Here is a 26,842-nt window from a genome sequence, read left to right as displayed (position 1 = left end):
GTTTTGCAGGACTACAGAAATCTGCCTGTCAGGCACAGATGTTCTTTCTAGATTTTATGATTTTAGTGACTGAAAAGCCACCTTGGAACTTGTTTAACCCACACAGCAGCAGCCCAATTTCTGGACCACTCAATTTATGTTACTCTGTGCTAAGATGTTCCAGATTAGTATTTATTTGATTGTTAAAAAAAGACATGGGCAAACATTTAAAGTTGTTGCTTCATCATGTGTATAAAGAACAGTAAGTTTACAGGGAGAAAGTAAAATAGCTTTCATTATCCTATGCTGGAGCTTGCTACCATTCTTGTGTGGAGGTGATTCTCAGGGACATGCCTGTCCCAGGCAGCATCAGCCAACCCTTCCCAGAGTATTTTGTCCCACTTGTAAGTAAGATACAGATAGAAAAAACAAAAGTTGTGGTTACAAGGGAGCTAGAGGGAATAAACAGTCCTACCCTAAGGCTTTCATGTAGTCAGCCTACAGCTCCAGGATATCAATTTGTCCAAGAGCTTATATGTGCATAGAGTATTATCAACCTGTTAAGAAGCCAAAACTGAAGTTGACTGAGGGTGGAAGGCAATGGAAACCAAGGCACACAGCACAGGAAGCAGCCTGGGCCAGGCCTTGGTCACTGATAAGCTTCTGATAACATCACATAGCTGCAAGAGCTGCTGCCAAAAGCCATATTGGTGCCTCCTGATCCAAGGTTCCCATTGTCCACCAGGCAGGACACAGCAAGCCCCCAGACTGAGCCCTGTGTGTACCTTCCCCCTTGCAGGAGCAGGGTGGCTAAATGCTGCTTCAGCAGCATTGTCATCCTGTTCCCCCCAGGCACCGACAATTTTAGAGTACTTCATTGCTGTGTACACGATCTACATCCCTGGCTGACAGGCAGGAGCTGGCTGATGCTCCCCTGAGCAGGACCCAGAGCCCCTAAAACACTGATTCCACATCACCCATCTCCACACAGACAGTCTTCAGCTGCGAGTAGTACTCGATGGCTGCTCGTCCATTCTCCCTCCCAAATCCTGCAGGGAAGAGCCAGAAGTGAGAACACAGCTCCAGGCAGTGCCAGGTGCCACTCACAGCCCCTGTAACAGGTATGTACCAGGGAAGGTCAGACAGAGCTCACCTGATGACTTGTATCCTCCAAAAGGCAGCTCCACAGGGCTGGCATTGTAGTTGTTGATGAAGCACATCCCAGCCTTGAGAGCCGCCACTACCCTGTGAGCCTTCTGGATATCCCTTCAGGAAAAGAGCAATTCAGCTGGATCTGCTCCCATTCATCCCCCCCTTCCCTGACAGATGACATCCCATTAGAGAAAGGCCAGCTGGTCATGGTGGGGTTTGGAGCCTGACCTGCCCTACTCTGTCTTTCCCTGCTCCAAGGATGTAGCACCTATTCCCAAGGACACTAAAATTTGGTTTGATTTGCGAGGGCAGGACAAGGACACCAGCACTGCGGATTAGGGCAAGTGGCCAAGAGCAGCACAGCAGGCTCCTGGTGCATCCTGGAGATGCAGGAAGGCTGGCAGCATGCCAGCACAGGCTGGGAGGAGTCCAAAGGACAGCTAGGTCCACCCAGTACTTCAGGAAAAACTAAGAGATACATAATTTACAGATTTCCCTTTTGGCAATCTGTTGCTCCAGCTTTTCTGGAAGAAGATGCCCATATCAAGGTACTGCAAGAGCAGCATCAAGTTGCTGCAGTATTTCCCTTCTCCTCCCCTCCCTAGAACACTTCCTGCAACACTACCCAGTCATACCTGGTGAAGACACCACCTGCCAGGCCATATTTGGTGGCATTGGCTCTCTCCAAAACCTCCTCCTCCGTGTCAAATGGCAGGATGGACATGACGGGCCCAAAGATCTCTTCCTTCACACAGGTCATGTCATCTTTGCAGTTCCCTGGAAGCATAGCAGAGGACACGTGCCTCAGGAGGAAGAGCTACCAGCACAGCCTGTGCATTCAGCAACCCATACAGCCTTTGAGACAGTGCTCACCACTGCACAGCCTCCCTGCAGAGGAGCAAGTCCCATCCTGCATTTCAAAAGCCACTAACTGCACAGTTCCTGTCAGACCCTCTGACAGCAGAAGGATGCAGCTCTTGGGAGCCTCTCTTGGTGTTCAGTACACCCATGCAAGTGCCTGTCCACACTGGGGACACACACAGAGCCAGGTTATGCTGAACACAGCTTTCTCTAGAAGAAACTCAGCCACATCCACACACAAGACCACAGTACTGTGAGCAGGAGGGATCATACCTAACACACAGGGTCGCATGTAGTAGCCATTCTTCAGCTTTGGATCATCTGGCACGTACAGGTCCCCACCACACAGCACCTCAGCCCCCTGAGAAAGAGGCAAGAGGAAGGTAGGCAGGTATACCCAGGAGCACCCTGCCCAGTTGCTACAGCTCTGCCTGGCCCTTGTCTTATCACAACAGGCCCCACTAAAAAGTTTGTCCCTTTTTATGAATTGAAACACTGCAATCAGGTGTTCCCAGAGCCTTCTCTTCTCCAGGCCAAACAACCCCAACTCTCAGCCTTTCCTCACAGGTGAGGTCCTCTAGCCTTCTGATAATTTTTGTGGCCCTCCTCTGGACCTGAACACCCTGATTTTTCAAGTATCATGGAGAGTGAATGGCAACTACATCAGCCAATTCCCTCAGGACTCTAGGATGCATCCTCAGGTCCCATAGACTTGTGTAACTAGTAGCCCAAAACACCCATCAACAAAAAAACCAGCTTAACTAGGAAAGCATGGGGCTGGAAAGCAGCTGCCAATCTGTTTGTCTAACCAGAGAGAGAGCTTTCAGGGCAGTCAAGGCAGCATCACAACCTCACCTGCTCCTTGGCCTGCTTGATAAAGCCCTGGACACGATTCAGATGGGGCCGGTTGATGAGGGCTCCCATCCGTGTGTCTTCCAGAAGTGGGTCTCCAATTTTGATTTTCTGGGTGCGTTTCACCACCTCCTTTGTGAAGGTATCCAGGATCTTCCTCTCCACGAACACCCGCGTGCCGTTGCAGCACACCTGGGATATAGGACAGGCTGCTCAGAATACGAAACACAGCACTCCATGGTCCTCTCCTGCTTGGATCCTGCTACAGAGATGCTCAGAAAAGCCCCTCCACAGCTGCTACAAGAGTTAACTTGTCCCTGGGAACAAGGAACACAATATGACCCTGCGGCCCAGGCTGCACTGAACAGTCCTTGTTGGACATAGTGGTTCTGATGCCACCAGGTGGCAAAAACGCATCAGGTCACCAGCAGAAGAGACCTTGAGCTGACTTCTCAGCTCCCAGAAATGACCTCGTTGAGCAAATTTGCAAAGGATTACACAAAACTTGCAGCATGTGTGGATATCCCAAACTTAGGAAGGACAGAGCCCCATAGTGCTGTAGCTCAGCACACCTGACTGGAACCTGCTGCCCCTCCAGAGGACACCAGCAGCGTTAGACCAGAGCCCAGGACACAGGAGCAGCTGTGCTGAGCTGGGTACTGGGTGTCAGGGAGGCTCCAGGTCTGGGAAGGACAGGGCACTGGCTAAGGCACGCTCTGCTGGTACACCCTGCCCTGGCTTCTGCAAGGGCAGCCCTTCTAATCCCTTCTGGAAATGCGTGGCAAGATAGGAGCTCTAGGGCATCCCTCAGCAGGAAAACCACGAGCTGGCTCCGCTGCCCAATTGTGAAACCACCCTGCCTCTCTGGCAAGGGCCATTCCTGCACCATGGATACACACCTCACCCTGCGTAAGGAAGTTGGCCATGAGGGCTCCATTCACAGCATTCTCCAGGGAACAGTCTGAAAAAATGATAAGGGGGGATTTGCCCCCCAGCTCCAGGGTGACTGGCTTGATCCCTTTAGCTGCCATCTCCATGATCTGAGGGAAACAAGGACAGAAGAAACAAGTGACCCACTGGCCAAGGGGAGGCTGGTGGAGAGAGGCCAAGAGAGACCCAAAGGGGGAGGTCATGCAGGGCCCTTCACCAAGAAGAGAAGCAGCACGAAGGGTAAGCTGGGTTTCTAGATGTGCTTAGTTCAGAATCAGGACAGCCTCAGAGAGTCTGGGTTTTGTTCTTTTAAAGATAAAACCAACAGAACCTGGGGAGGTATCTGCAGGAATCCTCATGTTCAGCAAAAGCTGCCAGCAGCTGCAGCTGCACCTGTGTCACTGCAACCCACACGTGCACACATGTAGGGAGCATTCAAAGGACGTTTCCCCTCTTTCAAAATCAGAATTTATTTCTAGATGTCCTTCCAGGGACTTTTAAGTTTTGAATAATAAATTGAGGGTGACAAATTCACAGATATTAACCTCTTGCTTAAAAACAGTAGGTTGCATGCAGCTGAACTATTACTGCCAGAAACACTCACGCAGTTTCCCAGTGCTGCTGTTTTACATACCCTCCTCCCCACATCGACATCCACTTAGGCAGCTCAGAGACTTCACTGCAACCACGGGTGAACAAGTGAAGATGACCAAGGGGTTCCTCTGAAAGGATCAAATGCCCAAGACCAGCAGGCTGACTGGATCCCCAGCATGACTCTGTACGTGCCACCTCCTTGCTCAGTCCCAAAAATGCCAACCTGCACCCCTTTTTTACAAGCCTCATTTGGAAAACCTCAAGGAAATAGTGACAACAGGCCCCCTGTGTCCTCGAGTGCAAAGGTGCCTTTACCTTCGAGCCAGTTGGCACACTGCCAGTGAAGGAGATTTTGGCCACATCTGGGTGATGACAGAGGAACTGGCCTGTGGCTGCCCCACCCTGCACCACATTGAAGAGCCCCTTGGGCACCCCGGCCTCTGTGAAGATCTCTGCCAACCTCACCACAGAAATGGGGGTGAAGGGAGAAGGCTTGAAGACCATTGCATTGCCTAAGGGAACCCAGAAAGAGGCAAAATGGAATTAACATCCCAAATGCTTTAGGTAAAAAACAAAACAAATCCCCACCACACACAATGACTTTGTCTCAACAGACGCCAGAAGTTTCCCCCAAAAGAGGAGGAAAGACTTTCAGCTGATCACTGACAACTAGCAAAAGGGTGCACTTCCTGCTGGGAAGGGCTGGGGGAGATGGGATTGCTGGTCCTGCCCTGCAGACATTTCCAGAGACCTTCCTCTTCTGGTACAGAGCCAAGCTATCAGCATTTTTCGTGATGCACTCCCACGCTCTTGACATCTGAGATGTTCCTGCTTTCATTTCCTTTCCCTTCCTGCCAGAGAAACAGCCTGAAGGTTCTGCTAATCCTTCAACACTTCAAGGTAATCCTAGACTTTATCCCCCAAATCACTCCTCCCCACAGGATGAGTTGGTTTGAAGAGATGCTTGTGGGGGCAGGTCCCCATTACCGCAAGCCAAGGCTGGGCCAGCCTTCCAACAGGCAATCTGGAAAGGGTAATTCCAGGCTCCAATCCCAACACACACCCCGAGTGGTTCTCTCCGAGTGTACCCAAAGCATCCCCCAGGAAGCTGGATGTGTTCACCTGCAAAGAAACAGCCAGAAGGTAGAAAAGAGCAAAAGCCCTTCCTCTCTTACCAGAGCTTTAGGGGTCAGACCTGGATTTGCCTGAGAACAGACACACGGTTTTACCCCAGCAAGCTCACAGAAGGTGTGTGAGTGCCCACAGCAGCATCAGGCAGAGATCTCTCAAAGATATTCAGAAAATGGAATGGTCCATCTCTTAGAGAAATCAGCAGCAAAGGTGGCCTTGTGCCATCAGAGATATCAGGGAATGTGGGACAGAGAACAACGAGCAAACACCAGCAACATCCTCACCAGCCAGAGATCCTGCCAGCCCTGCGTAATACTCCAGGCACTGCCAGGATACGTCGATGTCCACTCTGGCTTCAAAGATGGACTTGCCATTGTTGATGGTTTCCATGGTGGCAATTTCTTCTCTCTGCTCCTGTGAGAGGCATAGGACAGAGACAGCACATTAGAGAAGCCCATAGTAGAACTCCACAAGGACTTCCCAAGCACGTGAGTCCCAAATGAGATTCTGACATGGGAAACTTTCGTCTCCAAAAGGGTCATTCCCAATTGCTATACATCAATTTCCCAGTGGTGACTGAGCACAGGAGAACATCAAAGAGAAAGGTGCTGGGGTTCACTGCTAGTCCAGCCTTGCTTAACATCCCTGTTTATCTAAGACATGAACAAACATGAACTTAGAAGCTGGGTAGCAAACAACAATTAGAGTTTGCAGAACTAAATTGGGAATTAGAGCAAACAGCAAGACCAGGATGGAACCAGAGGATTTAGTGAAGGACAGGCAAAGTAACTCAGCTAGGGACAGACCAGCTCCCAGACAGAAATATTATCCTGCTGTCTGGCAGGAGCAGGAATTTGGCAGAAGGAAAACAGTTTTCTCGTGACATATACACACTGGGGAAAGAAGGTCTGGGTTCTCACAGATCGGTGCCTTGATGAAGATTAACTTTGATGCTCAAGAACCTTATCTCACAAAGAAGTTTGTGATAAAGCTCACTTAGGTGTATGCTCTCCTATGTGTATTATCTGATAAAAGCCAGTATTCCTACTCTCTCTTACTGCCAAGACACACTCCAGTCATGTGACAACAGCCTCCAACAAGCCAAAAGTTCAACAACGAGAGTTATGAAATTTTAGCTTTGAAATCTTGTGCAGGTAATCTTTGGAGTTGTTTAAAGAAGCACAAGCCCTGCAAGATGTGGACTGGATGGCTTCAGTTTTATGTGTCTTCCAACAGAATTAAGCTGAGATGGCACACACTGGCCTTGAATCCAGTGATAAGACCAAAGCTGCACAAACAGGTGCTGAATTCAGTGATAAGAGCAAAGCCCTGCCTACGGCAGCCTCCTGTCTCTTCTGGCCAAAGGTGGGTTTTAACTCCTGAGCTTCTTCTGGAGCTCTGGAAGCCTGCTGGAAGGCCCCAACAGCCACAACAACCCACAAGGAAGCTCACAGACAGAACCACTCCTCCCCAAAAGATGCAGCTGTCTCCCACGACATACCCGGATAATTCTGGCAGCCTCCAGCATCACCCTGCATCGCTCCATGCCAGACATCTGACTCCATATTTTAAAGGCAGCCTTTGCACTCTGCACAGCCAGATCAACCTCCTTCTCACCAGAGCAGGGCAGCTTGCATAGCACACGACCTGGGCACGTTTTAAACAGGGAATAAATAAGATGGAAGTCTCAGAAAAGGGGCTCAGAACATGGTTTACCTTGCACCAAAACCCAAATAGTTCAGTCCAGCCACCCACACCAGGTAGAGAACTTCCCCCATGATTCCCACTGATTTGTAATTTGTTATAGAAGAAGTGCTGTAATTCAGCTGGCCTGAATTAAAAGAGCTGCCACCCTCCACAGCCACGTTCTAGTTACTAATTAGCTCCAGCTGTTACAAAATTCCTCTGTTTCCCAGTGGAATTTGTTACACTTCTACCAGCATCTTCAGGACTCTGTTACACATTCCTCAGAGTCCTTAGACACTCTCGAAGTGATTCCGTTGAACCCTAGGCACTGATAACTAAAAATAAATAACTTCAGAGATATTTAAATCGTGGAGTTTTGCCAAGATCAAGCACCACTGGATTTTTTTGCCTGACTGACAACGAGAGCTGGCTTCTTCTGTTAAAAGACTGACGATGGGGAAACGCTGGAGGCACAAGGGCCACCAAAGCACGGTGGCACTGGAGCAGCAGGGCGTGCAAGACACCCGCACAGGTGGCACCCAGGCCTCGCAGAGAGGTACCGCGGAGGCCCTCCCGTGCACCGGCCCCTCGAGCTCCGGGTTACCCCCACCCCAGCGGGCTGCGGGCGGTACCTGTGGCCGGCTCATACACCTCCTCCACCTGGCCGCCGTCGGCGGGCTGGACGCGGGCGCCCGCCCGGTAGTTGAGGGGCTGCTGGATGGTGACGGTGCCGGTGGCGCTGCTCATGGCGAGGCTGGGAGCGAGTGCGCAGAGCCGGGGGAGGAGGGTGGGCAGCCGGGTCTGTGCAAACATCGGTGGGATCCCGAGAGGCGCCGCGGCGAGAGGCACCGCCTCCTCCACCGACGCTTTTCCCCCGCCAGGGCCGCGGGTCCCGCCCCATCCAGGGGCGTGCCCGCCGGGATGGAGCCGAACCCGCGGCCCCGGGCGGCGCTCCATCACCCAATTAAGACACATTCATTAATTAACATGCCCATGCCGTTTATTTCTCAGAAACAAAAGGTCGAGTTGTCTTCTCAGAGATGTTTCCTGGTTTGATGAACAATCAACTGCTGGTGGAACACTCCAAATGGATGATGATTTCAATACTGCATAGCCTGGTTTTGTTTGGACAGGTGATGCCTGGTGCAGAATCCCATCTTGTTACCTCCCAAAGGCAGTCTAGTGCACTGGCCAGGCCTTCCATGAAGGCTGTGCTTTAGGAGAACTTCCCTGCCTGAGGTGGGGGGCCAAGGAAGCCTCCTGCCTGCTTGGTGGCAGCCCGGGAAGGAGCAAGACCGAGCATCTTCTGGATATTCTGCGGAAACAAGAACAAAGAGCAGGATAGTGTCAGACCATGATGGGGAGACAAAGAGGAAGAAATCCCAACTCTGCTTACAGGGTCACAGAACTGTTAGTTTGGAAGGGACCTCTGGAGATCATCCAGCCCAACCCCCCAAGCCAAGGCAGGGTCACCTGGAGCAGGAGACATAGGGACGCATCCAGGTGGGTTTGGAATGTCTCTAGAGAGGGAGACTGGGCAGCCTGCTGCAGTGGTCTGCTGCCCTCAATGTAAAGAAGTTCTTCCTCCACCTGTTGAGATGAAATTTCTGGTGTTTTAGTTTACATCCACTGCTCCTCATCCTGACACTGGGCACCAGTGAACCGAGTCTGGCACCATCCTCTTGGCACCCACCTTTGAGATATTTATGTGAGTTGATGAGATCCCCTCTCAGTTTTCTCTTCAATCAGACTAAACAGGCCCAGCTCCTGCAGTCTCTCCTCATTAGAGATATGCTCCGACCCCAAAATCACCTTTGTGGCCTCTGCTGGACCCTCTCCAGCACTATAAGTAAAACCTCCCCACTAGTTTCAACAGATTCAGGTTCTCACCCATACAGCCTTATGGCTACTGTATGTTGGACCTCTATCCCTCTATGTTCAACCCAGCCTAGCACAGAGCCAGACAACCATCCCCAACAGCTACTTTTAGAGCTGGGCCTCTCTTCCCCACCTCAGAAAAAGCCTTTGATTACCAAATCTACATTTTGTCTGAGGGTTCTTTTCCACCTGCAGCTTCACACCCCACAGTCAGCTGGCAGGTGCCTTGTCAGTGTCTTTATGCACGTGTTGGTTTAAAATCAACCTACAATACACCTTTGCAATTTAACTGCAGTGCACACTCGGGAGCAGGTTCCCAACAGCTGCTCACGGGCAGCACCACACAGCCCTTGGTCTTCCCAAATTCCAGAAAGCGCTGTTGATGGCGGCCCTCAGAGCCAGAGGGGCTGCAAGCTGGCGAGGAAGGCCCTCTCCTAATGCAGCCGGAATTTGGGTCAGCAGCACGGCAACCACAGTGTGTGCCAAGTCCAAGTCAGGAGCTTAGGCACAGAATTAGCATGAATGCTAGTGCTGCAGACAGAACAATGGGGCGGTGGAGACATGCACGATAACAGGACGTATGCAGCAAACCCCAAAACCTGACTATTGAGATGACCTCATCTGCATCCGAGCAGGGTGTTTCAGTGGAAAACAACAAACAGGGAAAGAATTAATTAGCAGAGCCAGGCATAAGCTTTTTTTTAAAAAAAAAAAAAAAACACAGCAGAATATTTAAATTTTATGTTTTTCCTGATTTTTGAGAAATTTCTTTTAAATTTCACAGCAGTACAACTACAAAGAGCCATCTTTGGGTTTCATGCTTCACTGTAAGGAACTCCAGCTCATGGTGCTACTCCTGCAGTGCTGGCACAACAGGGACATCTTATGCAAGGGAAAGAAGAAAACAACTGTGTCTTCCTCATGTCACCAGCTGAGTCCTGGCTATTGAGACAACAAAAGGAGGAAGGAGGATTCTCTTCAAACCTGAGTGTCCTCTGCAAAATAACTGTCAGGATATGTCAGACAGGAAGGAGAATAAACCAAAATAAAAAAGAAAAAAGAAAATAAAAGGCAGATAGTTTTCTAATTCCACAGTAGCTACATTAAAATAAAACAATCCGGAATAATTCCAGGTGGAGACTATGAAAAGGAAGGTTTCAGCCCACACAGAGGCATGACAGTAAAGGAGGGGAACACTTGAAGAGGAATTACGTGAGGTCCAAAAGTCCACAACCCAGCCACTGGCTGATGTTCAGCAACTGAATATATACGAGAGCATTTAACTCCTTTGCGAGGCTGCTCCCCTCGGCACTTCCTTAGTCAAGCAATGGACAGAAAGGAGGAAACGGGAGCAGCCGAGGGACAGATCCAGTAACACCAGAGGGTGCTGCAGAGCCAGCAGCAGGCAGGACCAGTATCGTGTGATCTTCCTACTGGCTCACCCGTGGAGCAGAGATCCTAGCAGAGCATCCATGGAACCGAAGAAGTGTGCACTGCCTCCGACCTGTTCCTTTTACCATGGAGGGAGAGAACTGTGGTGCTAAAGTTTACTCCAACTGCTTGAACAGTTCTAAGAGGAAGGGAGATGACAGTCTGTATGTGAAATCCAGACCACAGTCTCCAGCATTATCCTTCCATGTAGTCCCCTCCATGCTGTGGAAGGCAGATAGCATCATGCACTAGCTCCAAAGCAAGTTTTTCTGGGCAGCAATTCTGAAGTCTACACAGCTGGAAACACCAGGGATGGGGCAAGGTTCAGCAGAAACCTTGTCCTGTCTGCTGTGGGACAACTTACACAAGGAAGTCTGCAGAGTCTACTTCCAACACAAACACAACCATTACCTTCAGGAGCAGGGAGGGAAGACTAAAAATCCAAATTCCCCATCCAAGCTCTTCTGATCTTCCCTCAAATGACTGCAGGAAGGAGAGGATCTGCTTCTGCTTTTGTCTTCAAACCCAGAAGGGGCCTCAAGGCAGCAAGTGGCTCCCTGCCCTAAAGACCAGGCTCTGTGGGAAAGTGCACTCCTGGCAAGAGGGATAATTGCTGGCTCCCCTTCCCACTGGAAACACATTTTGGTGACAAGCAGCCTAATCTACAGTTCAGATGCGTGTGAAAAGGAAGTGAAGACCAGCAAACGCCCGAGGAACAGCAGCATATCCCTCTTCCTAAACAGCACAGGTGAAGGCTGGGAGCTCAGAACCAGGAGCAGGGACAGAGGATGTAACCCTGACATTACACCTCCCACCCAGCCCAGCAGACTTTCCCAGCTGAAACCCAGCAGCTCAAGGACCCTTGGAAGGCCTCTCCCAGCAACCCTCCTCTCTCCAAACAGGAAGGCAGGAGGAACTAGGAGACAGGATTTACGTGCCAGGGAGAGCTGGGAACAGCGCAAAGGAAGTTACTCACTGTGAGGTGACTATTTTGGGAGATGCTGGCCAGGTCACAAGCAGCAAGCTTCCCAGTCAGTGTTTGAAGAGTTTATCACCCCCACATGCCTGAGGGCCCCATGAAGAGAGTGCCTGATGCTGCTCCTGCCTGTCCCACTAATGTAACCGCCGTCCAGTTAAGTCTCCCACCCTCACGTACTCCCCTGCATTTCCCATCAGGTCACTGCTTTTTCACACACACCTCTGAGCTCCACAGGAACATCTCTCTTCCCCTACCATTGATCCCTTCACAGGCAGCTCCAGGGAAGGCTGAAGGATATATGATCTCCTTAGTTTGTTTGTAACCTGTTCCCTGACTTCTGGTACATCTCCACTCCTCCTCTTGTGTGAGCAGCATCAAGCCAGACACCAACTCCCACACCAGTTCTCCTCCCTTGGGCTAGCAGCTGTTTTGAAGCCAACATGGCAAGATTTCCCCTTCTGAACACAGTGAAATACAAAGGATCACAAAACTTTCACCTCCAAGGTCACTGAAAAGCACTAAGTGCGAGTCTTTGGCACCATTTTAAGCCCTTAATTACTTTCATGCCCTCTCCCCTGGCCTCTCACAGTACTTCAAAGTTCTCTTCCCAATGCTGTTATCACCCAGGTTCTTTCAAATAGCAATAAAGCCAGGAGTAGGATGCCAGCAGCAATCACAGCTTTAGTTCCTCCTTTTGAGCAAACTGGAGTGTCCCTGCCCTTCCCTCCACGTACCAAGGAGGAAGAGAGTGCCTGACAGCTGGAGAACTGCAGGAATCCATGTTAATCCATGCTAACTATGATCACGTAGATAAGGCAGCACTATGCAGACTGCAGTCTAACACTTCGGAGCACAAACACCCTTCTCCAAAGCAACAAACTAACTTCCCTCCTCCACAGGGCCTCCAGCATGACCTCTCAAGCACAGGGGCAATTTTTTTTCCCAGAACTTCTCTTGAAAGGCCAAACCACTGCAAAGAGCTCGGCATTTCTGAGTTCATGCCATCCACCAATTTCACCATATGAAACAGCAGGAAATTCCCAGGACTAGGACTAACCACAGGAATTATATTTTTGGACAAAAATGGGGGATTTTTCAGCAAAGGAGTTCCCCAATCAACCAGATGGGTGCAGAAAAATCTTGCTGGCAGTGCTATTTAGTTTCACGTAACTTGCAACATTGCAAAGAGAAAACTTCCCATGTAACAGGTGAGTAGCACAGAGCAGCACCAGACAAGATTGCTTGAAGGAACAGAATCAGACCACAGCATACCAGGAATTCTGGAAGGTGATTTTAAGAGCTAATAAAAATGTCTCATTTCTTTCAAAGCAGCAAACACTGCTCCAGTTCCCAAGTCACTGGGAAGTGAAAGTTTGTCTTGCAGCAAACAGTCAGGAATCCCCTGGCCTTTGGTACTCTGAAGCTGCACCTGCCTGGAGTGAGGGGTGGGCCAGCTGAACTCCAAGTGATCATTTCAACAGAAGTTATTCTACAGTTATGTAGAATTTTGCATAGGACCAGACACAGATCCATTTCAACACAAGCATCCAATACAAAAGGCTATGGAGAATTCCATTTATTAGCATGCACTTTGTAACTAAAGGAAGTCTCTGCTATGGAGCTGCTCCATGAAGCTCATCCTAACTTCTGACAGCATCTGGCATAACACATCACTTCCCTCTGCTGATCTGCTATAAGCCCTTCTAAGTCCCCTTCCACCCCCCAAGTAAAAGCAGTTAGAATTCAGGAAGAAAATCAGAGAAAAGGCAAACAAAATACAGAAGCACAGGTAATTTGCAGCTAGTTGCACCAGCATTCATCCAGCCCCCAGAGTCTATTAATCTGGGAAAATCTGGAAAACAAAGTAAACTTCTGGCTGCACTGAGAAGGTCCTCTTATCCTCATTGGCCATTCTGCCACTTAAGCTGCCAGTGAACCTTCCTGAACAGGCACTTCTCTTATCCTCACTGATATCCTCACCCTCTTCCAAAAGATGGGACTACTGAGCTAATCTGGAGAGCTGTGTGGATCCTACTCTTGGCTTATCATACCAGACCCTCTCTGTCTGTGTCAAGTCCCTGACACTGAGACAGACTTGACATCCAAGGTAAAGTTCTTAAGACCGAAAAAGATCAGGCAGCCAGCAAAAACAGGAGAGACAAACCCAAAAGAGCAGGTTTAACTTTTTCCTCACTTTTTTAGCAACTTCATGGACTGACGAACCTTTATAGAACTACTAGTCACCAAGGAAATTTCCCCTAAAGCTGCTACTGTTTGTAAAGATGTACACATTACTGTAAAAGTCATAGTTACTAAAAAGTAGGATTCAGATTGGCTTCTGATGGAGAGACAATCTCTTGGTATGGCAATCCACAAAGTTATCATACAAATCAGGAATCCATTTCTGCCAACTCTGTCCTAGACTCCTGGTGCAAGTCTCTAGTCAAGTCTTCCAGGCCAGTCCAGGATATTGACTGTTTTTACGATCTCAACCTAGAATTGCTTTGAATATGAGGCCTAGGAATGAAGGCATCAAAGATCATATGTGCAATACTGGACTGCAGCAGTAGATTCCTCTTCATGGATGGAGATGTGCTTTCCCTGCTCCAGGCACATAGGAGAGACAGCAATGTGCTCACCTGTCTGATTGACATTGTGCAGAGAATGTAGAGGAAGATGAAGGAGCAGTCGGTGTAATCCTCACCCAGCAGGTTGCGGTGGGAGAGACCTTGGATGTACGAGAGGGGGATAAATGGAAGCTTTGCCACCACTCGGCCATCAAATCTGGAAAAGAGAACACTGGATCACAACTGGGGACAGTAAAAGAGCATTTGGATATGGAAAGAACAAGTGAGCATCTTCAGTGGGCCACCAGAGCAGATGAGACCACATGGAAGGCTAAGAAGCCTTGCTGCCTTCTCCAGCCCACCTCTCCATACCCTCCACCAAGGAGAATGAATACACCTCTCTCACCAAGCCCTCCACACCCAACCATCCACAGGGTAAGGACGCTTCCCTCAATAACAGTTTTGGCACAGTCAAAGAAGTTCATAGTGATTTAAGTGATGGACTGGACAAGCTGTTGTTTCATAAAATCTTGGTTGGTATTTTGCAGTTTTCTGGTGCATTTTATTTAACAGTCAAATTTAGCAGATCAGTTCCCAGTCAGCACTTCAACAGAAGATGGATGACTGTCACCCTGCTGTATTGCAGTTACTGCAACAAGACAGACTCTTGGCTTTAAGCAAAAGAGAATTTTTTAAGCAGAGAATAAATCAAAAGACACCTTTTTCTTTCCTGGAGCAACCATGCTCCTCAGCACAAGAGGGCCATCAACAGAACACATTTAATACCCACAGTCTTCTCTGCATTAGCTCTGAAGACAAGGCAGTGCAGAGGCAGGATGATAGTGCATATTCCAAGCGGCATGTCCTGCTCCTGGAATTCCTCCAGGTCCACATTCCAGGGCATCAAGCAGAGTGTGAATTCTGGCCAGTTTGCAAAGATTTCTCCCAAGCCAGACAGTCAACCCAATCTTTTGAAGTGAGTGTGTATGATGCCTCATCAGCATGTGCATATTTGGATGTTATTTTCTCTGCATGTGCTGATTTTTGAACAGGTGTTTCTTGTTTCAAGAGATTCTAAATGAGCCTTCTTTCCTGTGGAGATGCATTCACACAGCTACAGCTCAAACACACGCCAACTTTGTTTACATCTCACAGGCAGTTTGGCAAAGGAGCTCGGAACGGATGTTTATCTCCCTGTAACATCCCCCAGTGGCTTCAAATTCTACGTTATTCCTGCTGTGAGAATGACAAGTACTTCAGCAGTAGCACCCCGAGGTACCTGCTTTTAATTCCAGCAGGTTTTCACAGCTATTAAGAGCTACTGAAATGCTCAACTCCTAGAGTAAGGCAGAGAATTGATTGCATTAAAAAGTTTCTGGCAAGAGAGAATTGAGACACACGGAAGCTAATTTCTCTCCCAGGAAAAATCCCTGGTGGCTTGGAGGCCACCACTGTTACACATCTTGCTGCCTTTTAAGCCACAACAGTCATTCAGCTGCTTGTCTGGAGCACAGCATTCTGCTCTTTGGGTTTAAATCAGCCTTCTTGACGCTTCCTTCCAGCATGGTCCAACCTGCTGCCCCATTACTACTGACACGCTAAGAACGAGAACAGCTCATCCCAGTAATTTCCATTTTGGCTGAGCTGGCACTTGGCAAAAGTGAGGTGCCCAGCCACAGAGTAGCAGCATTTGCATAATACTTGTCCAAAGGGTGGCACAAAATGCTGCTTGCACACAATTCCTTACTCCTTTTGTCCCCTGGAGCCATGACCTCACTCAAGACCAGGAAAAACAGCAAATGTGGCTGCAGCCATTGCAAGCCTCGGCCACCCTTTTTTCTCCTTTTCGTACCACACCCACAGTGCCTCCATGGATGAACCAGCAGTAGGGAGAAGAGGAAGTCTAGGAGCCTCCTAAATCCTTAACTGAGCTACTCTTCCTGCAACAAGCAGCTGCTCTTTATACTGTGTCAAGAGACTGGCAGTATGTGAGAACCAGCTCCACCAAACCACTGTCAGCTTCAGACAGTGCAGGTACCACCCACCAAAGCTGCCATTTGATTCAGGTCCACTGGCTACTTTGTACTGAGACCAGGAGCAAGGATTTAATTATGTAGCCCCAAAGGGCAGGCAGTCAAACTTTAGATTCTAATTCAATAACCTCAGCTATTAACAAGAAAGTTATTCTAGCTCTAACAATCAGTGAGGTCTCTGGATACTCCTGCTGTTCATGCTCCCTCTAAAGAAAGAGGCAGATAAAGAAAAGATATGCCCAAAGGTTCACATAAAGCCTCTGTCTAGTAGCATGATCTCTGTGGGCAGGAATCCTCAAAAGAGGAACAAGACAAGTAAACTTGGTGGGTTTTAAGTTTGCTGGTTTCTTCTTTTTTTTTTTTCTTTTTTTAAGGTTAATATCTATGGAAGGAGGAGACACAAAGGATTTAACCCAAATCAGTTCCTTCCTAAACTCTTAATAAATTTAGGGTTCTGTAACACTAGCTGGGCACAGCATACTCAGAACAGCTGCCTCTTCCCCCTATAGGAAAGTGAGCAGAGTAGGGTAAAGCCTTTTAATTTTGTTTTTCCACTTGTTTCAGTGCAGGGGTGGTCTTGGTGTTTCTATTGCACCCAAATAGCACGGCAAGCACTTGAAGGCCTCCAGTGCAGCACTATAAATCCCCCCTAAGACACCTTGTTGCTGGGGATGTGACTCACAATGCACCTCCAGCCCTGCTCAGGCCTGCAGTGAAATGAGACATCAGTGACTCAAGGCTGTACCCAAATTTTAGAGTCCTTCAGCGCCGTGTTGCTCTGCTCAGCTTCCCAGCACCCAGAGAATGCTAGATGCTGAAGTCTGACTAAGCTGAATAAATAAAGAATCCACACAGTGGCACTTCTGTTATTATGTTACCCTAAGTTTGCAATTTATCCACCCACAGATCTCCAGTAAAATAACAATTGACTGTATCCTAGGGACTGCCAGCACGGAGGCCAAAGATTCTGGTGCCCAACGATGTAAATTCCTATTTGGAGGACAAGCATATTGCCCAGATATCAAGCAACCTCCTAAAGGTTATCCTAATCATATCCATGTCATCTTCAGATTTAACAGCCAACAGTTCACATTTTAAGTGAAGCAAGTTTTAAAAGTCAAGCACGAGTCTTTTCAGATTTGCATATCTGAAACAAAGCTTTCTATAACCGTGTAAACCAGTTTGGGGGTTTTTATCTTTGTTGTTTGGGTTTTTTTTTTTAAACTGGACCTATCCCAGGTCACTTTTAAAGCAAAGGGAGATTGAAGCCCATGCCTGGACCTGCCAATATCTGGACTCTGATCACCTTAAATAGGGCAACAACTCTGCAATTACAGCTCATTCCTAAGGACGAGGGAGCTGACCCAGTTTTGCTTGCAAGAGCATTCTGTGGTCACACTATTATAGTCAAGCCAAAGTAGCTGAAGACTGAAGCTGCTTGCCTGACATCTCCCAAACTTGCCCTAATCAGGATGTTCCCACACAGAAAGGATATTAGAGCTGTGTCTAGACTGAATGTAATTTATTGAGCTTGACTGTCTTCAGTATTCAGTGTTCCTTCTTGAGCAGAACGTGCATGTGGTGACTAAACCACCCCATCTTCATATGAAATATTGATCCATTTCATACAGATTAGTTATGGTTCTTGGCTGGACTCTGTCACTGCAACATTTGAGGTGATAAAGGGAAGGTGGAGAATATGTTCACCATAAAAATTTAAGAAAAAAATCCAGGAAGTTGATACTTACATGGAGTTGAACATTCCCATCAAGGCAGTAAAGCAGAAGCCAATGGCAAACATGGATTTCATTCGAACCTGCAAGCAGAAAGGTCAGAGATAATCAAAACAACAGGCCTACACTGAAGAATTATGAGCTCACACCCTCATGAACAGGCTTTGTACAGATCACTGAAATCAAAAGGGTAAAATGATGACCCAGAAGGCAGAGGGATTATAAAAGTGATTGAAGAACTTCCAAAGATAAGTTTGGTCAAGAGCTGGGTGCAAAGGCAGGCACAGCGTAGGCCACTGATGTGAGGAATTGCATCAGGGAGACAAAACCAAAAAGTGCTCTAGAATTTTCCTGTTACCTTCTACAGGCTCTTTTTTTCCTTAAGCCTACACAACCAGTCGTCAGGGGATCATTACAATGACTGAAGTTACAAGAAGTCAGACAAATTCTACTTTGAAAACATCATGGAGACTTATAAAACTGAAAATGGCTAAGGTTTGGCATGAGAGATGAGGCAGTAACTGCTGGAGAACTCTGTGGCTCACACTAAAATCTGCAGAGAATTATTAGAGAAAACCCAGAAGGACCTTTCAGGAAGAAAAGCAGCTATGTCTGCCAATTGAACAAAGTCTTTCTGCTGGAAAACTGACTGAAATCCCCAGCAGTTGGGAACTGGGTTTAATTTTCATACCATTGACAAGTCCCTGTTGTTATTCTTCAGCTTCTCTTCTTGTCTCTCTGCAAAGACAAAAACAACAGTTATAATCAGTTCTGTCAACCTAGAAACCAGAGTGTTTTCATTTCCAGGAAGACTTAACCTTTTTGGCTGTGCAAACAAATAACACTTCCAAAATCAACTCCAGCTCTCTCTGCCAGACAGTAGAAAGTGAAAAACTGTACATAGCCAACCATTTCTCCACCACAGCAACATGCAGCAAGGCTGGTACAAAGAGAGGAGGTGGCTGGAATCACACACTCAGCACTTCTGAAAGAAATGCACCGAATGTCAGATTTGCTAACTCAACCAACTGACACAGTAGCATGAACACTATTGCCAGAGAACAGAGACAGTGCCCCTATATCACAGTTCCCAAAGAAAGAGGTCTAAATTTGCCACACACCACTGTAAATATGTTGTGTAAGTAAAGTTTTCATTTTGGAGGTGTCAGAAAGGACTTTGAAACAATACAAAGAGCTGGGAGCTGCACCTCAGCAATGCCAACATCCTGCTTGTCTCACTGATGAATTTTGGACTCCTGTCACACCTAGGAGGCTCTCCAAAGATAGAAGAGATTTCCTTCAGGAAATTCAGTAATGTGTGTATTACTGTGCTTTGCAGAAAATACTTTAAAATACTGCTTTGAAAATGTAGTCTGTTCTTAAGTCACCACAAACTTCAAAGATACTCAGAGATCAGAGAGGACATTTTCCATGCCCCTCACTGGAGGACTGCTCTGGCCTCGAGCATTACCCACTACCTGTCACCTTTCTTGTCCCATGTCCCCATCATCCCTTGTGCTCCTCTCAGACTGAGGATCCAGAGGGGCAGCCAGGGCTTGGAAGCAAAACTCAGCTGAAGTAAGGATGTGGATGATGAAGAAATATCAAAAGAACAGCGTGAATGAAGAGGGAGTGATGCAGGACTGTCAAGTGTGATTTTCCAGGGATCCCACTCAAGTTTCAGTACAAGAGGCCCATGAAACAGAAGCTCCACAATTCTCTAAGCACAGAGACTCACTCACAGTAAGTGTTATGAAAAGCAACAGCAACACCCCTACCCAATTTCTTAGAATCCTCTTGGCTATTTTCAGTCGCTCCTAACTACAAATCATCCACTCTGGCAGGAACTTTCCAGACACCTGCTTCCTGACCCAGGTGGAGAATTTTGTTCTGGGACATTTCAGCAACCTCAAGCCAGTTCTTCAGGAATCACATTTGGCACAAATACTTGTTTTTTCCCCTCTGCTACGTAACTAGCCATCTTTTTAGGTGGGCTAAAGGTTACACAGGGAAAAGAACACAGCTGTGATCCCCCAATATACCTGAACTGTCTCTCACCTATTTCTACAAATTCCAAACAAACAGGCTCTGGGTGTTACTGTTCATCCAGCACTCACGTGGATTCCTGATAATGTCACTGTCTTTCCTTCCAGGGGCACATGGAAACAGAAAGCAGTAACAAAGTTTAAGCTAACAAATTAATTTCTTAAGATGAAATGACAAAAAGCCACACCACAATGTTAAAGGTGTCCTGTTCCAGCAGTGTCAAAAGGTGATTTAGACACAATGTGACTGAAATTTTTAAGTGTAAAGTGAACCGAAGTTTCATAAGTAGGAAGTACCAAATTAAGCCTTCTCCTGCAACTTTCACCCTACCTCCTTGTGCACATGCATGATTCACCCCTTATGAAACCAAGAAATATCATCCACACACCTCCTGTCTTATTCTGTGCACAGAACAGATGGTAATTGAGGCAGGTCTGTACCACAGCTGCTACTTATCTATAAAGCCTCAGTCAATATTTATTTTTTGTTAACTAAAATGGTAGAATTCAGAGGCACTCCAGCACAAGTAAATTTGCTGTTACAACAATGCCACATCTTGCAGAGTGATTTGACATCCAAGAGTTACTGAAATCAGAGATTTCAAAAGCAGTTAACAGCTGTGAGTCATTTTCTGGAAGTCCAGCTTGACATTTAGGGCCTAATTTTTCAGAAACATCAAGAATTCAGCTTTGCCTGAAAACAAATGAGACACTGAAGTTATGCAGCACTTGGAAAAATAAAAAAATCAGTCTCAGTATCTTAGGTCTGGCCAGCAAGCATCACAGCAAACAAAATCAGTGGTCACTTCCTAAGTTCTGATCTTAGTCCCTTTGTGCTTTGTTTTTCATCAGCAAAACAAGATTATTTCAGTGTATAAAAAAATTGGTGGAGCATCTGAATTCCTCAGATTCTACTGTTTATTAGTTTAGTCCAAGCACAAGTACAATATTGTCTGCTAGGAACATAGCTTGGATGGTGCCCTGCAAAAAAAAGCCACTGTCACACTTTTTAATGTTATGTGTAGTCCTTACACAGGGTCACTTTCAAAGTTGCCTTATCCACCAGGCAGTGTCCATCCCACACAGGGATTATTCAAGATGAAGAACTGAAAACGCACAAGAGGAAGCGTTTGGCTCCTGTCCCTTCAGGAATCTAACGACAACAGGTTTTCTACCTAGGAAGAACTGTTTGAAGATGTGTTTATAATTCCCAAGCTTTGTACAGATCAAATGACTAATCCAGCTACCTGGAGTCACAGAGGAATGAGGAAACCAACTCCCAGGAGCTCTCAGAAGTGTTCCTGCCACAATTTCTGTAATAACTTAACTGCGCTTTGCTGCACGTTGCAAGTCCTGCAGATAACAGAACTTCCTAAAGCTCACGTCCCTTAAACATCTATTTACCTTGTTCTTGCTTAGTTCAGTACTTAAAGAGTTACCTTTACCCAGGAAGACTTCAGCTTATTGACAATGAAAAAGAATGGAAAAATAAATCACTGCCTAAAATTGAGCAAAACTAGTTTATCAAATTTGAAATAAATCTAAGGACAGTTATAGTCAACACAAACACCTTCAGCTCTGAAGTGTTCAAATGAGGAAAAAAGAAAAAAGATCCAGAAATTACAATCACAGAGTCCTACAGCTATTGCAAGTTGCCAGTGCATTGCAAAGAGCTTTGACAAGAGAAATTAATAACAACCATGGCTAAAATGGGAGAGAAAGTCAATGAGTTCAGCAAGCGGTGCTGCTCCTCTCAGTGATCCGCCCATGTGACCAAAGCCATCAGAAGGCTGGATGTCTCCTGCCTTGGAAGAGCAAGGCAAATAAGTAAATATTTTTGAAAGGATCACAACTTAAGTTTCTCAGCTTTCCCTCATTTCTGAGGCACCAGTCTTACCTATCTTCTTCTTCTGCTGTCGGCCTGCTGATTCAGTTATCGTTTCCTTCTTCTTTTCCACTGCCAAATGAAAAGATATTCCATCATTTCTGCAGAGGGATATGACTAAGAACATACTCAGAATCAGTAAGTTATCAACTATCAGGGATGATCACACCAATCAATTAAAAACTATAATTAAAAAATTCAAAACCCTGGATAAGACATCAACATATTTAAAGGGTTAATTTAGAACCCTGTCAAGAGCCCATTACTGAGCGGTCTGGGGACAATTTTGGCTCAAGTGACCCTTGCTGATTTGTCATTAGTACTAGACAGTACTTTTGATTCAGCAAGTGCAATGAAAAGAGCTTTGTGGCCAGCTCTGCTCACAATTATCTGCAGTGGGAAGCAGAATACAGGACAGCCTGTGTTCTCACACATCCCTTCTCCACAGGCCGGCATTCTCAGGGGAAACGCTGCCCAAGCAGTCAGCCACAGCCTCTCCATTCTTCAATTAATTAGTACTGAAGTATTTGCAATATTTTAAAGTAGGAGCCTAAGCTCAAAGGTATAAAACCCCAAATTAGACACTCGCCAGGCATCTGCAACCCACTACCACTGCAGCAAGCAAGGCTCACACAGAGCCAGCACAGTGCACTTGTAACATGGTAAATGTGCTGCTCGTCTGCAAATGTTCTGCTGACAGCAAGAAGGTTTCTCCAGGAAGTAAGAGACATTTTAATTCAAGAACTATAACAAAAGTACTACAAGAAGAGAGGATGATAAAGCATGACCATGATCTAGCAACAGATAGCAGCCCTTTTTTTTATTCTATCTATGTAAACTGCATCTACCATATCTACCTTATCAACAGAGATTTGGTTCATTGTTAGGTCACAGGTACCTGAGCACTAGGACTGTCCTCCCATATGAAGGACCAGCTCAGCACAGACCTTCTAGCCCTGATTTCAAAGCACAGAGGAAATAAAGACCAGCCAGACTTTCAAACCACACAAGGATTTGTAGAGCTGCCCTACTCAATGCCTGTGAGTCAGTCACAACTGCTCAGAAAACCACTCTGGCCCAGACAAGTTACCTGAACATCATCTCTTCCACAGTAATGTACTGAGACAACTGCTTTTTCCTAAGAACAACTGCATCTCCAAAAGGCAGGCTGAAACAAGGGGGAAAACAGGGAGCTTGTGCCCTAGGGAATACTGGAGAGAGGTGCCAGATGACTCAATGCACCCAGCAGTCACAGAAAGCTCTCTCCATAACTTTCCTTTTGCCAGCTGGGGAAACCTGATCAGTCCCCCCCCTACCCTGGTCCACATAACCCCATGGCCCCTGACTCTAAACTCGAGACAGCCTTATGCCAACCCAAAGGAACAGCCCCAATTCCCCTATGGTTCCAGCAGAACAAAGAGTGTCAAGCAGTCGCTAAAGATGCGGGAACATACACGACAACACAGCAGAAATTCCAGGGATGGCCTCCAGCCTTGCAAATCTACCCCCAGAACACTGGCTACAATCTCTGCAGCAGCCTCAGCCAACAGTGCCTCCTCCCCAGGAGGACAGGAAGAGATGAAACTAAGGAGTAACAATGTCTCCTTAAGCACATTACTCGGGCCCCTTTGTTTTTGCAAATGCTAAGGATCACTAGGACTCTCATGGGAGAGCTTAAAGATCTCAAATGTGTTTTTTCCTGTTTCAGATGTGTTAGATAACAGCTGAAAGGTGTGGCTCAAGTGGTCCACTTAGCAAGTTGTAAGCCACCAGGTCAGCCGGCTGTCCTCAGAACAGCAGGGGAAGGAAAAAGAAAAGCAAAGCTGAATTTTTAGTGACTCCTTATTTAGCTTTACCTTTTTTTTTTCCTTGGGGGTGGGGAAACGAACAAGGAGATCAGAAACTAATTGAGATGCATGAACCTCACTTCTTTCCCTTCACAGATGATAGCCTAGATATCAGGAGAGCTATAAAAACAAACAGCATTAAACTCTTACAGCAGTCATTAAGCCCCAGAGATTAAGCCCTGCTAACTGCCCTCGGAATTGAACACCACAAACACACAAGGACGTTAAGTTTTCAGCTGGGTTTCAACTACTTCTCTAACTTGCTCTTTTGGGGCTAACTCCATCGTACACACAGGACAAGTGGGATTAAAGTGAGGCATGCAGAGATGCAATCCTTGTCTGCTACTGCCGTGGTGACAAAAGCCCCTAATACAAACATGACTACACTTGAACTCCTCAGTTTATTTTGCCTCAGGGAAGGCTGGAATGAGCTGGACTGGTAAAAGTAATAAGTGATAATATTGTTCTCTCGTGCATTAGGAGCACTGACACCCCAGTGAAATATTTTTAAGGTAAAACCAGCTCTATTTTGGCTCCAGTTGTCGCGTGGTGTCTCCTACTGCTCTAACCTGTGTAGGGTTCACATAGTTGAGTTTGAATTTCTGCTCTACTCCTTGGCTTCCAGCACAGACAGGTCCATTGAAACACTCCACAATCAGCCCCTCTCCTTTACCATTCCTCTTAATATCCAAAGCACATCTTCTGATAGCTCACCCTCAGCTCCCTTTTCCCCTTCCTCCCTCATCTTTTGCTAAACCGCTCTCAGGTCTCTCTGATGTCCTCGTTATGGAATGGACATGGATCTTATTTCCTTAATTAATTCTGTTAGTTTTCAGTTTACATTAGTATAATTTATTTTCACATCAGCTGATGTCTCAGACCTTCTATGATGACTTGGTCTTTACTCATCCCCCGTCATTAATTATCACTTTTAATCTTCACACATAATGCTTTCCTCTCATGTTATTCATTACTCAACCCCAGAACTTTCTCACAACACACCTCAAATTCACCTTTGCACCCCTGAAAGGAAGAAATTGCATCTTTGAACACACTTCAGGTATTTATTTCAGACATTAGCCACTCCTGTTCAGAAAAAGAGATGCCAGTACCAATCTCTTACTCCATTAACAGGAAGGGCAATTCAGACAAGGCAACAGGTCTTTGTGCTGAGCTTCCTCCAGCAAAAGACAAGAATTAAGGACAGAAACAAGTCCCCTCACTACAGATTTATGTAACTTGTAGAATTTGGCTGCTATGAAATCCAAGCTGCAGAAAGTTCTCACCCCCTGCAGAAATTTCTCAGAGCACAGGCATTACTCAGATCTGACACCTGCTAAAGCAGGAGCAGCAGGACACGTTCTCTGATGTCTGAAGGGTACTTACATTTCTTGCTCTGCTTTTCCACTTCAGCCTTTAATCTCTTGTATTTGTCTGTCCGGTAAACCAGCACCCAAGTGATACCTGAAACAAACAGCAAGTAACCAGGTAAGCAAAGGCCTCCTGCAATAACAGTGATGCAAGTGAGCAAATGCACATGCAAAAATTAAACACTATGGCTACAAAACCACGTCACAGCACAGCCAAGGCAGCACAAAGCACCAGCAAGAAGGTATCATCCCTTTCCTTCATATCCCCTTCTCATGTTTCACGTAAAATAGAACTGTAAAATAAACTATGAAATAAGCTATATATAAAACTAAAAAAAAATTGTTCAGTTCTTAATTTTATATATGAACTACATACAAAATAAATGTCTTCAGAAATCGAACAGCTTCAGTTCCCTCATGCTCATATTTACCAGCTGTTGCTCACCTTAAAAATCAAAGGTTGATTAAGGCAATAAACATCTTTGTGTTCTGCTTTTTCACACCACCTAATTAAGGCCTGAGGAATAATTCCTGCTCCTACCAGAACGTGTCCATTAGCAGCATCACATTTTGAAAAGGCAAATTAAGATATTAGACTAGACTAGAAGAGACCTCAAAAGTTTCTCCAGTCTAAATTTCTTGCACTTAAACATGATAAAAACAAGTTGAACCACAAGAAGCTTGTAAGCAGCTCAATATCAACCCCCACACAAAACTCTTGGCCCTTTTTTTTTTTTTGGTTTAGTCTTGACAGCAGGGCTGTGCTGCTGAGTCCCTGGAATCACGAGCTGCAGGGAAGGGAACCCTGTAAACACTTCCCAGGTCAACACAGCTCCATGCTGTGAAAGGCAGAGGATGGGTACACAATGCAACCCCTAATGCCAGGAGGGCTCCCAGAGGGTCAGTGCCATATTCCTCTGGGGACTCTCCCTTGGGATGCACAAAGGTGGTGTCTTGCAGCTCTGAGATGAAGGTTGGGGGGCAGAGGGGATAAAGGGGATTTAGGGATACAGCTCAGTGCCAAGAAAGGGGCCTCTGGCTTGTGACTACCCCAAAAAGGCACCTATCCGACTCACCCTTAAACAGCTGCACCTATTTCAACCATTTAAAAACAAGAAGTCCTTTCAAGCAGCCTAAGCCACCACCGTCGCACGTTCAGGCGGTTTCTTCACATCGTTCCCACAAGAGCTACGGTGAAAAACCACCGTGTCCTCCTTCATCCTCCCCCCCTCCTGCGAGAGGGAACAAACCCAACTCCTCTGCACCACAGCCCAGTGCTGTTCGGGGTTTATTCACCGCTATCCTCCAGGGTGCCCGTGAGGTTCAGGCGGCCCCGAGTCCCTGAGCCCCAACGCCTCCAACCGCCCCCCTCCAGCCGCTCCCTCCCGGCGCTCGGGGAGCCGCCCCCGCGGGCTCCGCGGCTCACCCTCGGCCAGCAGCGCGGTGCACACGGAGATGAAGACGATGAGGAGAGTGTCAGCGAACATGGTGCTCATGGTGGTGCCCCCGCCCCGGCAGCGCCGCCGCGAACCCGGAAGTGCACTCGGCACCCGGAAGCTGCCCCTCCGCGTTGCCTAGCAACCACCGGAAGAGACCGTCCGCTTTTCCGGACAGGGTGAGGGGCGGGGAAGCTCGGGATGGTGCTGCCCGATTGGCTGAGGCGGCTGTCAATCACGTCACGGGCCGCGCCCCCCGCCGGGTGAGGGAGCTCCTCTGTGATGGCGGCGGGGGCGGTCTGGGTGTGATTCTGCCACAGCGCTCCCCAAGGCTCGCACACCGGGGCGTGGTGGTGCCCGCGGTGGTGTGGGGGTCATAGAAACACAGAATCAGTTTGGTTGGAATAGACCTCCGAGATCATCGAGCCCAGCCTGCCACCACCCAACACCACC

At 47.2% G+C, this 26,842-nt stretch overlaps 2 protein-coding genes across 3 annotated transcripts; both read right to left on the bottom strand.

The window, feature by feature from the left end:
• Positions 1–150: 150 nt before the first annotated feature.
• ALDH9A1 (aldehyde dehydrogenase 9 family member A1) lies at positions 151–8,033 on the bottom strand. The gene is made up of 11 exons (XM_027658382.1): positions 7,818–8,033; positions 7,001–7,146; positions 5,784–5,913; positions 5,356–5,490; positions 4,684–4,880; positions 3,744–3,884; positions 2,848–3,036; positions 2,266–2,353; positions 1,767–1,908; positions 1,133–1,245; positions 151–1,028 (listed from the first exon to the last, which is right to left on the bottom strand). Exons 1-11 carry the CDS (start codon positions 7,996–7,998, stop codon positions 934–936), a joined length of 1,557 nt encoding a protein of 518 aa, XP_027514183.1. The 5' UTR covers positions 7,999–8,033; the 3' UTR covers positions 151–933.
• A 130-nt stretch (positions 8,034–8,163) lies between these two features.
• On the bottom strand, positions 8,164–26,540 carry TMCO1 (transmembrane and coiled-coil domains 1). Of its 2 annotated transcripts, XM_027658385.1 has the most exons (7): positions 26,380–26,537; positions 24,970–25,047; positions 21,749–21,808; positions 18,498–18,544; positions 17,822–17,889; positions 14,113–14,257; positions 8,164–8,500 (listed from the first exon to the last, which is right to left on the bottom strand). In XM_027658385.1, the coding sequence occupies exons 1-7, from the start codon at positions 26,447–26,449 to the stop codon at positions 8,402–8,404; spliced, it is 567 nt and encodes a 188-aa protein (XP_027514186.1). In that variant the 5' UTR covers positions 26,450–26,537; the 3' UTR covers positions 8,164–8,401. The 2 variants fall into 2 exon arrangements, with proteins under 2 accessions (XP_027514186.1, XP_027514187.1); XM_027658386.1 differs by lacking the exon at positions 14,113–14,257 and having other exon boundaries at positions 26,380–26,540.
• Positions 26,541–26,842: the final 302 nt, after the last annotated feature.

This window comes from Corapipo altera, unplaced genomic scaffold (assembly GCF_003945725.1).
Source record: "Corapipo altera isolate COAL_440 unplaced genomic scaffold, ASM394572v1 79, whole genome shotgun sequence".
Classification (NCBI taxonomy): domain Eukaryota; kingdom Metazoa; phylum Chordata; class Aves; order Passeriformes; family Pipridae; genus Corapipo; species Corapipo altera.
The sequence above is the reverse complement of the archived record's forward strand: the minus strand, read 5'-3'. Positions and strand labels throughout refer to the sequence as shown.

Bases quoted from the DNA above. Each gene is read 5' to 3' on its own strand.
- ALDH9A1 (XM_027658382.1), bottom strand. From the start codon at position 7,998: ATGTTTGCACAGACCCGGCTGCCCACCCTCCTCCCCCGGCTCTGCGCA. The intron at 5,491-5,783 runs GTGAGGATGTTG...GTTTCTTTGCAG, and splicing joins GCTGGCAGGATCTCTGGCTG to GTGAACACATCCAGCTTCCT. The intron at 1,246-1,766 runs GTATGACTGGGT...CTTTTCCTGAAG, and splicing joins GCAGGTGGTGTCTTCACCAG to GGATATCCAGAAGGCTCACA.
- TMCO1 (XM_027658385.1), bottom strand. From the start codon at position 26,449: ATGAGCACCATGTTCGCTGACACTCTCCTCATCGTCTTCATCTCCGTG. The intron at 25,048-26,379 runs GTGAGCCGCGGA...TGTTTGTTTCAG, and splicing joins CACCGCGCTGCTGGCCGAGG to GTATCACTTGGGTGCTGGTT. The intron at 17,890-18,497 runs GTATGAAAATTA...TTCTGCTTGCAG, and splicing joins ACAACAGGGACTTGTCAATG to GTTCGAATGAAATCCATGTT.